We start from the raw sequence: 18,179 nt of genomic DNA, 5'->3' as shown, positions 1-18,179 counted from the left end.
CCTCAAACGCTAGCACTCATCAAACCTGTGCCCAGTTTTGTCAAGTTGCTGATGTGTATAGCACAACAAAGTCCTTTAATTCTAAGACAAAAGCAATTCAAATGGTTGCCATTCTCCCTTCTCACAATTCTATCATTTTGCATTAAATCAGTTCATAAATGTTATTCATCTGTGCCAATTTCTGTCCATTAACAATATCTGATATCAATCCTGCAGATGACTGAAGAATGGGCAGCAAGGCAACATGGTAATTTACTAATATGCAACACAAAGTCAACACTGCAAAAATGTTTTTGAAGAGGTGAAGATGTCTCAGAGCGTGAACAAGGAAACAATGACTAGGAGAGCCAGGATTGATGAGCAACTGGGAATTCGCAACTACTGAAAACTACTGAATGCAAACCTTGTTTTTTCTAATTCCATACTTTACATTCAACATTAACAAAGCTCCTAAGTGAAAGTATCCAAAACAATTTACAGGTTTGAGCTCTTTGCACTAAATAGCCTCAGAAATGTAAAAGGAACACATGTAAAATGAGAGCTCAGTGCAAGTACTAGTTGTACGAATATTCTCACTCCAAAGAGAAATCTTGAGATGCATACAATAATGCAAAGTAATGAAAGCTGAGCACAGTGCACTTGAGAATAACTTCTGTTATAACTTCAAACAGATGGTACTAGAAGAATGCAGCACAGAAACTAATCATCATCATATCCTCGCACAGAAAGTGGGAGCTTTTGTTAGAAATATCATCACCCTCGATATGACAAAACAAGCTTTATTTGCAGGTTCCATCCTATTTAAGATGATAGAACTAAAGCAGTGCAAAAAATAAACTCGTAAAGATCTTTCACGGACCTCAGCAAAGCAAAGACAGCAGAGCACAACATTTAGCGTAAAAGATACCCACCGCAACCTCTGTCTCTGTGGTTGATCAACTTCTTTATAACTACTTAGAACCTTCACAATTAATGACTTTCCTGGTGTGATCTTTGTCTCATTGGGAAACGGAAAGGTAAAAGGGAGTGAATGCTATTATCCTTGAAATGCCTATTTCCTACCTTGACCCGAATGTAAAATCCTATCCGTCGTACTAACACCAAACACATGTCAAATTCCTTGTGAGTGCTTTATAGAATTCTAAATATGTGTATGTGTGTAAAACTAAAGTTTCAACATGTTAAGATTTCTGTATGAGAGAACGTACACGGATATACGTTGTAGACATCCTCATAGGTGCAATGGGACAGCTCAGTAAGTTTATAGGATAACTTAGGATAGCTCTAGAGGTGACAACATATGCACTACATGGCATCTGTGCGAGAGAAAACCCAGTTTGGAGACATTAACTCCAGAAATACATTTTATACGTGTACTGAATGCGAGAGCAGCTTTAGTTGTCAATTCTATCTCAATCAAAATGAGACCACACACAGTGGGAAGAAAGCTTTTCAGTGCTTTAAATGCCAGAAAAACTTTATTCAGAAAAGCAGCCTCACTAACCAGGAAAAAACAGACACTGGGGAAAGGAATTACGAGTGCTTTGAATGCCAGAAAAGCTTTAATCAGAAAATCCATCTGACTGAATATGAGAGAGAACACAGTGAGGTAGAACCATACCTGTGCTCTGAATGCAAGAAAAGCTTCAGTCATAGATGCACTCTTATTCAACACAAGAGAAGTCACACTGAGCATAAAATGTATGAGTGCTCAGAATGCCCCAAAATCTTCCATCAGAGAAGCAGTCTTACTGAACATGAGAGAACACACACTGGGGAAAAACCTTACAAGTGCTTTGAGTGCCAGAAAGGCTTCCGTCGTAAAACTAGTCTCAAACGTCATGAAAGAACACACACCGGGGAAAAAGCTTATCAGTGCACTGAATGCCAAAAAAGCTTCAGTCAGAAGTCCAGTCTCACTCTCCATGAAAGAACACATACTGATGAAAAACCTTATCAGTGCTCTGAATGCCTAAAGAGATATCATCATAAATGTAACCTCACTCAACATGAGAGAGCACACACTGGGGAAAAACCTTATAAGTGCTCTGAGTGCCAGAAAGGCTTCATTCATAAAACTAGTCTCAATCACCATGAAAGAACACACACTGGGGAAAAACCTTATCAGTGCTCTGAATGCCAAAAAAGCTTCCATCACAAATGTATCCTCATTCAACATGAGAGAACACACACTGGGGAAAAACCTTATAAGTGCTCTGAGTGCCAGAAAGGCTTCAGTCATAAAGCCAGTCTCAATCACCATGAAAGAACACACACTGGGGAAAAGCCGTATCAGTGCCCTGAATGCCATAAACGCTTCAGTCAGAAAACCAGTCTCATTCACCATGAAAGAACACATACTGGGGAAAAGCCGCACCAGTGCTCTAAATGCCAGAAAAGCTTCAGTCAGAAAACCCATCTCACTTACCATGAAAGAACACATACTGAAGAAAAGGCTTATCAGTGCCCTGAATGCCAGAAAAGCTTCAGTCAGAAAATTAGTCTTACTTACCATGAAAGAACACATACTGGGGAAAAGCCTTATCAGTGCCCTGAATGCCAGAAAAGCTTCAGTCAGAAAACCAGTCTCACTCATCATGAAAGAACACATACCGGGGAAAAGCCTTATCAGTGCCCTGAATGCAGCAAAAGTTTCACTTGGAAAACCCATCTCACTCGACATGAGAGAACCCACACTGGGGAAAAACCTTATCAGTGCTCCGAATGCCAGAAAAGCTTCAGTCAGAAATATAATTTTATTCAACATGAGAGAACACACACTGAGCGAAAAATGTATGAGTGCTCAGAATGCCCCAAAAGATTCCATCAGAGTGATGGTCTCACTCAATGTGAGATAACATACATGGGGGAAAAACCATGTCAGTGCGCCGAACATCGGAAAATCTTTAATTATAAATTTGGTCTTACTCAAATTGAGATAACACACATTGAACAAAATACTTATGTGTGCTCTGAATACACGTAAAGGCTTTAGTCAGAGAGCCAGTCTAACTATTCATGAGAGAATCCACCCTGAGGAAAAACGTTTTCAGAGATCTGTATGCCAAAAAAGCTTTAGTGTGAAATCTAACCTCACACAACATCAGAAAACATACAGGAAAAAAGACATTTCAGTGTTTTGAATGCTAGAAAAGCTTCAGTTACAACCCCACTTCTCACTCAACATAAGAAAACCCACACTGGACAAAATCTTTATCGGTCTGCCGGCTGTCCTAATTATTACAGTTGTAAATACAAACTTACACAACATGAGAGAATCCAAACGGGTGAAATACCTTATCAGTGCTCTGAGTACCAGAAAATTTTATTTGGAAAACTCATCTTGCTTGCAGTGAGAGAACCCATTCTGGCCAAAAGTGTTATCAGTTGTCTGAATGCACGAAAGTCTACAATTCAGAACCCTATGTTACTAAAAATAAGACAACACATTGGAGAATGCCAAAATAACTTCTGACACTGAATCATGAGACACCCCATACTGACTATAAAAGACATAGGTGAATGTGCAGCGGGTACACACACATGGCTAAGAGAATACAAATCAGCAAAGACTACTACAGAAATGTAAAACCAAACTCTGAATAGATTTTTAGCTCTGATAAGGTCAATTCCCAGTTTGTAAATATAAGCTATAAATTAGCTTGTAGCTGTTCTGTCTGATAACTTCAGGCTCATAGACTAGTTACAACTCGAAATGAACCAACTGAGTGAAAACAAAGAAATTGCTTCATATCTATTCCTATTATTGAAAACTTCAGTCACAATCACCGTATGCTATCCTGTCACTCATTTAATCATTTTCTTCTGCAGAGAACCCTGTCACGAGTCCCTCTTGAAGTATGTTTTTCATGCTGTTTTACCCAAGCAGAGATCTAGACTGTGCTGGGTTGTAGGAGCACACGCAAAGTGGGTGACGTCTATCCCAGTGACCACACTATTACATGTCAATAAGGTGCAGCGGATTTGTAACGGTGGGGCAGGCGATGCCTAAATCGTCCCCATAAATTGTAGAAAACCGTGGACCACACCCATTTATCATGAAATTGCTAAGTTTTCAAGGTAAAGAACACATTTCACAAAATGTGCGAGAAAAACAGTTGTTTTGAACGGGAAGAGAATAATCTTTAATCATCTAAGCAAAGACACTGTAGACCAAGGAAAGTTGCAAGAGTAGATGCTTGAATATTTCAGGTCATGTCCAGGAGCTTACGTTTTCATTGACTTTCTTAATACAGAATATTTTGTTTGACACTATGCACCAATGAAGCTGTTGTTTTCTCCTTTATCAAAAAATAATTCTGTTATATTTTAGTGCTTCCTTTATTTACTTGTTTCACAGTATGTTTAGATTAAGGGAAGTGGGTAGATAACCAGAGATGACCGTCAGCTGTGAATAATGAAATGTAAGAGAAGAAGGTAGATATATGAGGTGTTTAAGATACGTTTGATAATGAGTTTTTTTTTAATTGTATGCTTTATTAAAAAGAAAATGTCTAAATGTGTTACATATTTTGTTTAATTGCTTTAAATGGGATTGCAAAAACAAAATGAAGTTAGGCAAACGAGAAACAAAATTTCAGCTGTATCTTAAAATAAAGGCGCTGGAAGTCATGATGGTTCCTGTTAAAGTTCTTACAGAGTGGTTAAAAAATATTTTTAAATAGCTAAATTTGCCTTGCTCATGAATGCAAAGTTGAGTGAAGTGTAAAGAGACTGTCTAGTTGGAAAAGATGGTGTGAATCAATCATCGAGTGGATGCATGGCACACAGCTATCAACCTGCTGATTCTGCAGCGTAATATTAGATGGTTTATATGGATCAGTGATGCAACGTCAGCCATCAAATATCGAGAAACACTAATATCAGAAATTTATGATGAAACACAATAATATCGACTCCATAACTATAAAAGTCATTAATATCGAGCACAAAAATATAATTAATAAAAAGATTGTTTTTTTTACATATATCGATAACAAAACTATCGGAAACACAAATATTGCTACCTTTAAATAAACATATACTTTGTCAAAAACTATGCTCAACATAACTAATAAAAAACACCAAAAAGCTAATTTTCACATAAACCAATCACTTCTAATAGAAAAAATACTACACCTATAAAATGTTTAAAAAAATGCATCTACAACATTATTTTTGACTATAAACATTTAAATACAAATAACAATATAAAATATTTTATCAATACAAATTAATTCATAGTTAAATAAATACAATTATATATAATGCTTCTAAAAGACAACATAAATTTGCATTTACCAAACAAAGACCTAATTGATAAAAAAAATCAAATTAAACTAAAGCAACCAATACAATCACACTATAAACAACTTCAACCAATAAAAGTACTTAAACAATTAAACGATAAAGAATGTCATTTGCTCAAGTCTAGTGGGCATTTAACCCATAACGGCGTGTAGCGTTTGTGGTGTAAATTTGATGTAGATTCCTAAATTTGTCCTGTTTGTGTAGCCCTTGTTGGCTGAAGTGTGACTGTTCTCACCACAAATTGTGTCAGGTTTCTGTAAAGTTTTATTATGTCTTTATGAAGTGTATATAAGTCTTAAAGGTTAAAAATAAATGATCCCTTTGGATAAGAACTACCAGAGATGATTTATAATAGATATCCAACCACATTCATACTAGACACAATCAGCTTTCTACTCAAGATGTTTCAGGCACTTATATTCACACAAGTAGATATGTATCAAAAAATCCTTTTAATAAATTGAAAAGTGCAAATTTTAAGACCACATGAACATTTTCATAAAATCTTTAAAAACACAGTGATGCCTAGATGCGATTTTTCATGTATCCAAGAAGGAGAATTTATTTAGACAGTTAAATTTGTCTTACACATGTTAATTTATACACAAAATAGACAGCACAAAGCATAGATGTAAATTCCCTGTCTAAGATCAGTTGCTGACTTTGCCAAATTTAACACCAAAAAACACTGGACGTTGACGCGTTTCGGTGGTCTAATTACAATGGGACCACCTTCTTCAGGACAAAAACTACTTTCCCTTAGTCAATGGATCTCATATCGATCAATAATCAAGCCTATTGTAAAATAAAATAAAATAATATAAATATCACTTAAAAAAAAATGGATTATCATAGGCAAGCAAAACATTCTTACGTTCCTACTATTTACAATAGTACTATACCTTTATATAGCATCACAGTTTAAACAAATTACATTCATAAGTTTAAGCCTATAAGTGCTCTAATCATCCCCTGTTGAGAGTCCGTCTAAAACAGACAACATCAGTCCGCTCGCACATCATTTATTCAGCACCGCTCATCATCAAACATTCTTCATCTCTATTCGCTATTTCAACTCACCGGTGCAACTGCACTCAGGTGGATGTTTCTCCAGATCAAAGGGAGTAAATCGATGGTGCTCCAAGGATAACTACAATGATAAAAGGGACCTATCATTTAAAGGCATACCCTGTTGTATCGTTTCTACTACTCGCTGAGACATTTAAAGTAACACCAACTATAGTTACCTTTAACAGATTTTAGTAGAATTTAAGGTCATCTTTTTGGAGTGTATCTGGGGTTTGATGAGGATTCAATCTCTCTTGTCCCTGTATAATAGTGGAGAATGTAACATATAATGATCCCACCATTCTTTTGTATAAAGTTATATAGACACAACTATATTTATAAGGTATCACCATGTTGTCTATGGAATATATTTTTTTATAATCTCACCTTCAGAGGGATTTCTGATTAATTGTCACTCCTATGCTTTTGATCTTCAGTAAGAACCAGAGCCCATCTCGGTCTCTACACCTTAAGATATGATCAATAAGTTGAGATTCATAAAGAGACAATCAGATTCCCATTATTATTAGTACTAAAGATGGACCTCACCTCACATATTGTAGGTTACAGATCTTAATGTCCCCTGTATTTTTGGCACCCAGGATCACGTATCCGTAGCTAAATGTAACAAGATATAAACCAGTAAGTGGGGGTATATAGATACAGATATTTTTATTATTCATTTTTTGCACAGCTTTTTCAATGCTATCTCACATTGTGCAGATCTCGTTAGGTGATATTATTGTTGGAATATTATTTATTGGCAATGGGATAGTGAAACCCATTTGGGCGCCACTCCCGATCTTAATTGATGAATACCCAAGGGTTTTTGCCCGCTGCCATGGTCTATTCACCTTTGTGGCTGCATCCTATTTCCCCATACATAAAAAAGTTTACGTGATGCTGACTATCATGTCTATCGATAAGGCGTGTCCGTCTATGCAAGCCCTCCCGATTCTAAGGGTGCCAGATCCAATCAAAATCCAAATCAAAACCAGGGCAGGGGCCAATACCAGAGAAACCAACCCCAGGAGTATCTCAAAATGCAAAACCGGAGATACTGGCGCTAGCTCAACCAACAGACCAAAAATTTCCCATCATAAATCTCTCATCACACGACTTAACGGAACTGGAAATTGAGGTTTTAGAAAGAGGATTTACCTTTGCCCCTACGGCCAATGTGAACAAATTCATGCAAGAATAAGACCTGAAGGCATTTTTTCGTAAAATTTGATTAAATAGATTTTTTAAAAATAAAGAGTATACAGGACCAGAAAACATCTCTGGGTTAAAGTATAAATTTACCTTTACACCATCCACACAGATCTGTAAAAATGTTGAAACGTTTGATCGCGTAGTAGAATCTAAAGTAAGAAAAATCATGAGAGGCACACCCTGATGTGAACAACATGTCAAAAGACCATAGGATTGCCATGACTACACTAAAAAATTATTTGAGTCTGACTATCAAGCCCGCGGATAAAGGGTATAGTCTTCAATGCTGACGATTATGACAGGAGAATGGGGGCACTCCTTTAGATTAGAGAACACTATGTCAGAGTTCCTAACACTAAAATGGAAAAATTGAATAATCAAGTAGAAAGGGCCATCAAAAGAGCTAGCGATAACAAATGGATATGCTAGGCAAAATTTAACTTTTTAAATAATAACAATGCCATCATCCAAAGATCCATAAAAATTAAACAGATCCACCAATGAGGCCCATTGTTAGCTGTATAGGGTCTTTATTAGAACCCCTCAGTCAATATGTTGATACTTTCTTAAAACCTTTAGTTCACAAACAAAGATCCTATGTACGTGATTCAGCACACATTATCTCTATGATCGAGGGAACTATGTTTGACACCAACAATCAGATGTTGGTGACCCTCGACATAGAGGCATTGTATACAAACATTCCCCAGGAAGATACAATCAAGGTCATCAATGATATTTTAAGACCTTAGTGGAGCTAGTAGAGAGTTCATAATGGACTGTATTACTCTAGTACTTAAAAAAAATATGTTTTTGTTTAAGGTAGACTTGTACCTAGCTCCCCCTATATGCCTGAAGCGGATGTTTGCTTGGCGCCTGCCCCCCAACGTGCTCTGCGACTCGGTGTTCTGCGCCGAAATCCAAACTGTAATAGAAAACAATTTTTAACTTAATGCCGGCTCGGTGGACTCTCCCTCTACACTTTGGGAAGGATTCAAGGTGGTGGTTAGGGGTGAATGCATCTCTAAACAGTTGAGTGTCCTGCGCTCTATCCATGGCACTCTTGAGCTCCTGGAGGGAGAAATCAAGGCCCTTGACACTCAGCATTCGGTCAGCCCCCACCCCGACACCCTTGCACAGCTCCGAGGTAAACTCTCAGAATTCGAACAAGAAGCCGTTCGGGAGCTCTCATTTTTGGGTAGGGAGGCGAGGGCGCGTCGTTACGGCGCGGGTGACCGTTCCGGTAAGACCCTAGCCAATCTTCTACGACGGCCTAATGCTACCTCCTTCATCACGGCACTGCGGAATGGGGGTCTGGAATGCACAACCTTTCCCGCTGAGGTCATTTCACGAGTCACCACCGTTTACACTCAACTTTATACCTCCGGGCCTGCTCCCTCGCGCGACCAATACTTGAGCTCCTCTGGCTGAGCAACGGTCATCGAGAATACCTCGATGAACCCTTCTCTAAGGAAGAGATCCTGGCTGCCATCAATAGTCTGCCTGGGGGCAAGGCGCCCGGCTCCAACGGCCTGCCCGCCTCTTTCTGTAAAGCATTTGCGACCGTCCTCATCCCTCATCTTGCCACCATGTATAATGACTCCTTCGAATCGGGCCATTTCCCCACCTAGCTTCGAGAGGCACTGTTGACGATGCTTTTAAAACCAGACAATCCCCCTGAACATCTGGACTCCTATCGCCCCCTGTCACTTATTAATACCGGCAATAAGATCTTCGCCAAGCTCCTGGCCTCCTTCCCCTCATGCCCCTGATCGCTCACCCGGATCAGTCCGGATTCATCCCCGGGTTCACTACGTCACATAACCTCCGCATGATCTTTGGTGTACTTCATCAGATCAACCCTGCTCTAACGGCCGTGGCGGCTCTTTTAGTTGCCACCAAGGCATTTGATACTTTCGAATGGCCCTTCATTTTTTATCTCCTTCCCCGTCTTGGTTTCAGCCCATTTTTTCTGCGCAAAGTTAATCTTCTCTACACCCTCCCGGTCGCCCGTCTCCGGATCAACGGTCAGATATCAGATCCCATCCGAGTCTCGAGGGGCACTAGGCAGGGGTGCACACTCTCGCCTATGCTTTTTGCTGTGGCCATGGAGCCCCTTGCGGCCCGGCTCAGACAGCACCACACTCAGAGGGGCCTAGGCTTCGCGGCCTGAGCTCTGGTCGTCTCAATGTATGCGGACGATGTCACGCTCTATGTCCGCCATCCGCAAGAGAACCTCGGTCCCATGGTCCGTGAGGTGGTGCGATTCGGGGGTCTTTCCGGCGTCCAGGTCAATTGGAGCAAGTCTATTCTATTCCCCTTGATGGATGCCACTATCCCCTTCACCCTTTCGTGTGGGCATTGGGGCCCACCAGATACTCTGGCGTCTGGCTCAGTTAGAATGTGGATGAACTTTGGAGATCAAATTTTGGCCGGGCGGTTGATTGGCTGGAGACCAAGATTCCCCTTTGGCGACGCCTACCTCTATCCCTGGTGGGGCGTATCGCCATCGCTAAGATTGTAGTGCTTCTGAAATTTCTGTATTTGTTTTTGAATGTGCCTGTCCCTCTCACAGCTCAATTGTTTCGCACTCTCCATTCCCTCATCATCTCCCCTGTTTGGGCCGGTCGTCAGCCTAGAATCGCGTATGATATCCTCACGCTTCCCCTTGCGTGCCATGGGATGGGTTCCCATTTTAACTTATACGCTCTCAGTGCCCAGGCCAATTTCCTTAATTTTTGGCTACATCCGACGCTGTTTCAGCCTCACGTGGCGGTCGAAGCTGACCTGGCTGCCCCCTTGCCCCTACAGACTGCGATCTTCGCCCCTGCCAAGCCATTGCGTGGAGAAATCGACACAGTGGAGACCCTGCGCTGGGCTTGGGACGATCTTCGCAAATATTCAGGCTCGGGCTTGCTTTCCGCTGGTGCCATGCCTGTTGCATACCACCCGGCTTTCCTCTCACTACACACAGCTGTAATGACAAAACGGGCGGCTGGCATAGGGTCTGACCACCCTATCTGACCTCTACCCCAACAGCAATTTTCTTTCGCTACCAGACGGGTCTGGCCCTATGGACACATTGCTATATTACCAACTTAGAGCTTCCTGTCGGGATTTGCATTCAATGTTCCCGCAGCCCCCTCCTTTGATGGCTGCCCTCGACCTGACATATACTTCTCCCTCTCCTCCTAGACTGTTTTCTAGGCACTACGCTACCACGTTAGCAGCCTCCTCTATCTCTGCAGATCCCGCCCGCATGGCCTGGAGCGAGGACATGGGCATTGATCTTTCACAGGAGGACTGGCTGTACTGTTGTAAGCAGACTAAACGATTGTCTCCTAACAACCACCTGTGGCTGATCCATTTTAAATACTTACACCGGCTGTACCGCTCCCCTGCCCAGTTATTCAGAATGGGGCTCGTCCCTAGTGATAGATGTCTCGGGTGTTCACCCCCGTGGCGGACTTCTCTCATCTAGCTTGACAGTGTCCTATGAGCTCTACATTTTGGCGCGATGTGTGCACCATTATTACAGAGATAACATCCTCGCCTGTTTTGCTAGATCCCCTGCCCTGCCTACTCGGCTTCGTGAGACGATGCCCTGATGCCTCCTGCCGTCTCACGGCCAGGCTCCTCGTTCTCGCACGCCGTAGAGTTCCTATACATTGGGGTCGGAGGTCCGCACCCAAGGCAAGTGCATGGCTCTAAGATGCTGCACAGTGTCAGGCGCTTCTTTCAGAATTTTGGGAACTAACGCCAGCTGCTGGTCGGCCGCGCGATATATGGGGCTCTCTCGTTGTGTACCTCCTCTCCCGAAATGCCTCCCCCTCTGCGTCCTCTCCCGCGCTCCCTGCCGGCACCCCGACCACGGCCGCTGCCGGTGCTGGTCCATAGGTATCCCCCTCCTTCCCCTGCCCGCTGCTGTCCTCCTGCGGCCCCCACGCCCACATTCCGTCCCACCTGCTGCCTCTTGCTGCCCTAACATGCTCAATGATTTTCAATAAAGGTCTTTGAAAATAAAAAAATAAAAAAAGGTAGACTTGTACCAGGGGACCAGCATGGGAGCCACTTGTGTCCCAAGGTTGGCATGTCTGTATGTTGGTAATTTTGAGGACAAGCATGTCTTCAATGTACCAGCACTTTTTTTGAGAACATCCTGATATGACGTTGCTTCATTGACAACATCTTCTTTATCTGGGAAGGGGCTAAATCTTGGTGACCACATACTGAAATTTATGGCATATTACAATAATAGTTCAGTCAATTTTGTAGACATTACGATCAAGAGCAGAGAGGGCACACTGGAGGTGGAATTGTTCACCAAACCCACCAACAAAAATATATTCCTCCACTATAGGAGCTACCGTCCACAATCCCAAAGAGATAATATTCAGTTTGGACAGTTCCTCCGTCTCAGGAGGAACTGTTCAGCTCTGTATGGTTTTTATAAACATTCTAAGTTCTTAAAAAATAAACTAGCAGACAGGGGATACCCTAAAAAACGTATTAAACATGCATTCAAACATGCTCGTTCCTATAACCGAGACAGTATGTTGAACCTAATTTAGCGGGTAGAAAGAATAAGAAAGACACCACAGAGAACAAATAAGTATTTGTGAGTCAATTCTCAAACATTATTAACAACTTGAAAAATGTAGTAAATTCGAACTGGAGTATCTTGAATGAGTGTAATGAGGTACAATTATCTAAACCTCTATTTGCCTTTAAACAGAATGACAACATACGTAAAAGTATGGTGACCACATATAGGGAAGTCAGGCCCATGATGCAGGCACCCTCCAGGGAGGGAGAGCTCTGGGCAACAACAAATGCGGAAACTGTTTTGTATGTGATAACTGTGTAGTCTCTAAATCACTTACTTACAATGACTACACAATTGCCTCTAAAAGTTTGAACAACTGTAGAAGCAGCAATGTGGTATACCTACTAAGATGCCCATGTGGGTTGGCATATGTAGGGGAAACAGGCAGAGAATTGAGACTCAGATTGTTAGCATATAGGTCAGCTTTAAAAACAAACAAGCCCAACGCCCTATTAGTAGATCATTACAATGCGTTGAGGCATAAACACACAGAATTTGACTGGTTCATTATAGAGAAAATAACATTAACTAGGAGAGGAGGCAACTCAGAAAAAATAGAGAGCAGTGGTATATTTCCACTTTGGATACTAGCCAAAGGGGATTGAATACCAAAGAAGATTGGATGAAACTTATGTCATAAATGTACTCGATAGATCTGCATTTAGGAGTTAGTAGGGGATTAGTCATTTCAGAAATCCCACTGTAAAATAATACAATTTCTCTGATAAATATTTCTCTTAAATTGGAAACATCCTTGTATGTAGATACCATGATGGAAATCTGAGTGATACAGATTAGAAAACACGAATTAAGGATTTTTAAATCTGATGGTATCATGAACAGATTACACTAGCCGAAACACTGTGGAAATAAGTACTAACACCTTATGATACAGGAAAATAGCAATTTAAAGATGGCGCTCTTTTTCTGAAAACGGAAGTCACGTGATTAGAAAACGTAGGATTAGTTAGTGGAGAGTTTTTCAACGCAGGGAATACACACATAGATGCAAACAATAGTTTAAGATAAATAGTGTTCTTTCTGAAGATAGTATGCCAAGTTCATAAATAGATAGCCAAAATAGAGTGCAGGTATACTTAAAAAGTGTATTAATACGTCCATTTATAACCATCATCAGTAGGAATACAAAGATGGCGCTACCTACATCGATGCGTACATATTACGTCATTAAATCACACCCGGATGGGTGCACAAATGGTTCAATTCAGGAACTTGAAAATGGCATCACGTACTCGTCAACGTAAAGTAGGCGTTGCAAGGACACAAACTTTATGAGATTAAATAGAGGCACTCCGTGTCGGCTCATTTATTCACGAAGCACTACGACTGAGAGCCAGCACCGGAAGTAGCGGATTCCGTGAGAATAAAAGAGTGAGTGTAGCAAGAGTTGAGAGGGTTAGCTCTTAATCCTTTATCGTAATGGCACTTAGAAACGCGAGGGCTTGCATAGACGCACCAGCCTTATTGATAGACATGATAGCATCACATAAACTTTTTTATGTATGGGTAAATAGGATGCAGCCACAAAGGTGAATAGACCATGGCAGCGGGCAAAAACCCTTGGCTGTTCATCAATTAAGATTGGGAGTGGCGCCCAAAGGGGTTTCACTATCCCATTGCCAATAAATAATATTCCAACAATAATATCGCCTAACGAGGTCTGCACAATGTGAGATAGCATTGAGAAAGCGTTGCTAAAAATGAACATTAAAAATATCTGTATCTATATACCCCCATTTACTGGTTTATATCTTGTTACATTTAGCCAAGGATACGTGATCCTGGGTGCCAAAAATACAGGGGACATTAAGATCCGTAACCTACAATATATGAGGTGAGGTCCATCTTCAGTACTAATAATAATGGGAATCTGATTGTCTCTTTATGAATCTCAACTTATTGAACATATCTTAAGTTGTAGGGACCGAGATGTGTTCCGGTTCTTACTGAAGATCAAAAGCATAGGAGTGACCCTTAATCAGAAATCACTCTGAATGTGAGATAATGCGAAAATATATTCCATAGACAACATGGTGATACCTTATAAATATAGGTGTGTCTATATAACTTTATACAAGAGAATGGTGGGGTCATTATATGTTACAATCTCCACTATTATACAGGGACAAGAGAGATTGAATCTTCATCGAACCCTAGATACACTCCAAAAAGATTACCTTAAATTGTACTAAAATCTGTTGAAGGTAACTATAGTTGGTGTTACTTTAAATGTCTCAGCGAGTAGTAGAAACGATATAACAGGGTATGCCTTTAAATGATAGGTCCCTTTTATCATTGTATTTATCCTTGGAGCACCATCGATTTACTCCCTTTGATCTGGAGAAACATCCACCTGAGTGCAGCTGCAGCGGTGAGTTGAAATAGCGAATAGAGATGAAGAATGTTTGATGATGAGCGGTGCTGAATAAATGATGTGCGAGCGGACTGATGTTGTCTGTTTTAGACGGACTCCCAACAGGGGATGATTGCGGCACTTATAGGCCTAAACCTATAAATGTAATTCGTTTAAATAGTGATGCTATATAAAGGTATAGTACTATTGTAAATAGTAGGAACGTAAGAATGTTTGCTTGCCTATGATAATCCGAAGTGATATGTATATTCTTTTATTTTACAATAGGTGTGATTATTGATCGATATGAAATCCATTGACTAAGGAGAAAGTAGTTTTGTCCTGAAGAAGGTTGTCCCATAGTAATTATACCACCGAAACGCGTCGACGCCCAGTGTTTTTTGGTGTTAAATTTGGCAAAGTCAGCAACTAATCTTAGACAGGGAATTTACATCTATGCTTTGTGCTGTCTATTTTGTGTCCAAATTAACATGTGTAAGACAAATTTAACTGTCTAAATTAATTCTCCTTCTTAGATACAAGAAAAATCTCATCTAGGAATCATTGTGTTTTTAAGGTTTTTATGAAAATGTCCATGTGGACTTAAAATTTGTACTTTTGTATTTATTAAAAGTATTTTTTATACATATATACTTGTGTGAATATAAGTGCCTTAAACATCTTGAGTAGAAAGCTGATTGTTTCTAGTATGAATGTGGTCGGATATCTATTATAAATCATCTCTGGTAGCTCTTTTCCAACGGGGACATTTATTTTTAACCTTTTAAGTTACTGGCAGCTCCATCCCTCTGGGTGTCAGAGCCCCTCTCCTTTGGTTTCAAGGTGGACGTAAGTCTGCCATTGAGACAATATCTGGATGTGGTGTGTAAGCCGCAAGGACTGGTCAAGTGGTTCCATCTCTTCCGAGCGGCCCTAGTCTTACTGTGTCTTTTGTGCGGGGGAGGACGCCTTTAAACCAGTTTATGTGCTCCTGGTAGGTGAGCGGAATTCAATGTCCTCATATGGACCGTATTCATCTGGTGTTTCATCTTCAGTGTAAGAATGAAATGTATTTGATTGTGCATCTGCTTGTGGGAATTTAAACTATGAATAGAATACCTCTGTTCTGTTTGACTCGTGAGCCTCAATCATGGAAGTTACTGTCCCGCCCCTAGGTGTGACTCCATAGTCTGCTAGTTTTAGGGTAGGGGCAGTTCTAACATTTTCTGAAATGTTAATTTCCACTTCCTGTGCTTCCTCCCTTAATGCGGTTGCACGTTGTGCAGGTGCAGCTGCGTCTTCATCAGCCATAGTTTTGAAGAAGAAAAGGTTTCAAGGAAACTGAGATAAGGTTTTATGCACAAAAGGGACTGTTTGTCCTTCAAGCTAGATAAACCTACAGCCAATACGTAGGATATGCCTACTCAGTTGTGGCGAATAGTTCCCTTCTCACTCCAGACGTCTCTGGGAAAATGTGAGTAGGGGTCTCTGAGCACAGCACGACTGAACTACTCAGATTTGACTGTTAAATAAGCACCAAACCAACGTTGGCAGCGCCATGTCATGTAGTTTCTACAAACCTATGTAGGACCTGTGCGGATTAAGGTCCGGATTTATTCTAGACACCCCCACCGTGTATGTTAGCCTGTATACCAGCTAGCTCACAGTGCCACTAGAAACCCCTCTTATCAAGGAGAGAATAGTTCTTGGCAACTATTGAATATCACAAACCTGATGAAGTTGAAGTTGAAGTTGAAAGTATTTATAGAGCGCACTGTGACCAAGCGGTTTCCTGGCGCTGTAGACCGCTGGGGAACCCGTCCTGGCTATCCCTGTGAGATGGTCCCTCCTGGGTATCTCCAAGGTGAAACCAGGCATCCCCGGCGAATGTGGGGGGCCGTTGTGGAGATGAGGCAAGCTAATGCCCAGAGTTGCCGAATGTGATCCCTGGTTAGAGTAGGCACCGAGGCGAGAATTATCGAGTCCGCTGGCCCTGGTCCAAGACCCTGCCGCGTCGGGAATTGAACCCTGGTCCCGGGCCGTCCTCTGCTTCCGGGTCTGCTGCCTCTAACCAGTGAGCCACACTACTCCACTGATCCCTCAGGATCGTGGAAACAGTGCGATACTTTACGCTCAGTCACTTGTGAGATAAACAGAATAGTCCCTCTGGATAAGGTCAACCCCATTACCTGAAATTAGAGACTGTGGGACCCCATCTTGGTCTCAAGATGGACACCCCGCTAGGGATGTCAGACCACATCCTAGTCCTCCTTGACCTGTCAGCAGCGTTCGACACGCTCAACCACGCCTTACTCCTGGAAAGATTACAAACAATTGGTATTGGGGGATCAGTCATACAATGGATCACCTCATTCCTGACGAACCGCACCCAAAGAATTCAGATGGGCGACTGGGTCTCAGAGAGGGGGCCCATTCCATGCGGAGTCCCACAAGGGTCGGCTCTATCACCCTTCCTATTTAACATATATCTCTAAATGATGCCCTCGCGGATATGGAGTGCCAAGTTTTCAACTATGCAGACGACACACATATTATTCTGCAAATTGAAAACACCCCTCAAGCACACTCCCGGGCAAAAGATGTTCTACGATTCACGGTCAACTGGAAAACTGCCAACTCACTCAAGATTAACCCAGACAAAACTGAGGTCTTAGCCATGACGGATGTTCACAATTCTTGGAACTCCCTCTACTGGTCTCACGAGCTAGGCGACGCTCCAGCCCCAGTCCCAGTAGTTTAAAGCTTGGGAATCAAAGTGGACGCCAAGCTAACATTGGCCAACCAAATTTCCCCTGTATTTTGTACCTGTGTGGGCTTACTCAGGCTTACTCAGGCTACTAAGGATACTCTCCCCTATCCTCTCATTTTCCTCCATGAGAACAGTTGTGTCCGCCTTGATCTTGGCCCGCCTTGACTATGCCCACTCGCTCTATATCGTGCTGCCACACTCCCTAATGAACAAACTCCAGATAGTTATGAATGATGCCGCCAGGCTCATTTTCAAACTACCCAGGCACACGCGAGCATCACCTCTTCTCCAACGCCTCTATTGGCTGCCCATAAAACAAAGGGCCAAATTTAAGGGCCTCTGTATCGTTCACAAGACCATTCACGGGCAGGCACCCGTGTATATTAAACAACGTCTTGAGAAATACGTGCCAGGCCGCTCGCTAAGGTCCTCCACGGAGAGCCTCTTAAAATGCCCACGCTTCAACTACGTTACCAAAGGAGGACGAGCCTTCTCTATCCTACTACCCACTCTCTGGAACAGGCTTCCGAGCCAACTCCGCGCGGAGAGCCGTCTCCTTCCTTTCAGAAATCAACTAAAAACCATTCTATTCACAGAAGCTTGGACATAACTGTCCTCTAATTGCCTGGACCTGTCACAGTTCTTCTTGCAGCGCTTAGAGACCTTTCGGTATTAAGGTCTCAATAAATCCAAACTAACATAACATAACCGCGAGCTGGCGTATCTGCGTGCAGGAACCTCAGCGTCTCGCATCAGTGTGTCAGCATAGAAGTCCTTTTTCTCCCTTCCTGCCTCAGCAAAGATATGTTATTTATATACCCAATGTGGTACACCCC

The 18,179-nt window shown here is 41.8% G+C and overlaps 1 protein-coding gene across 1 annotated transcript; it reads left to right on the top strand.

Annotated features, from left to right (window-relative positions):
* The first annotated feature begins 620 nt into the window (after positions 1–620).
* LOC146839101 (uncharacterized) lies at positions 621–4,625 on the top strand. Its single transcript, XM_085603109.1, has one exon. The coding sequence runs from the start codon at positions 1,301–1,303 to the stop codon at positions 2,984–2,986; it is 1,686 nt and encodes a 561-aa protein (XP_085459235.1). The 5' UTR covers positions 621–1,300; the 3' UTR covers positions 2,987–4,625.
* Positions 4,626–18,179: the final 13,554 nt, after the last annotated feature.

The sequence above is a fragment of the Triturus cristatus genome, chromosome 4_2 (assembly GCF_964204655.1).
Source record: "Triturus cristatus chromosome 4_2, aTriCri1.1, whole genome shotgun sequence".
NCBI classification, from domain to species: Eukaryota; Metazoa; Chordata; class Amphibia; order Caudata; family Salamandridae; genus Triturus; species Triturus cristatus.
Note: the sequence above shows the minus strand (reverse complement) of the source record. Positions and strands in the feature narration are given on the sequence as shown.

Excerpts from the sequence above, each read along its gene's own strand:
- LOC146839101 (XM_085603109.1), top strand. The coding sequence starts at position 1,301 with ATGCACTACATGGCATCTGTGCGAGAGAAAACCCAGTTTGGAGACATT.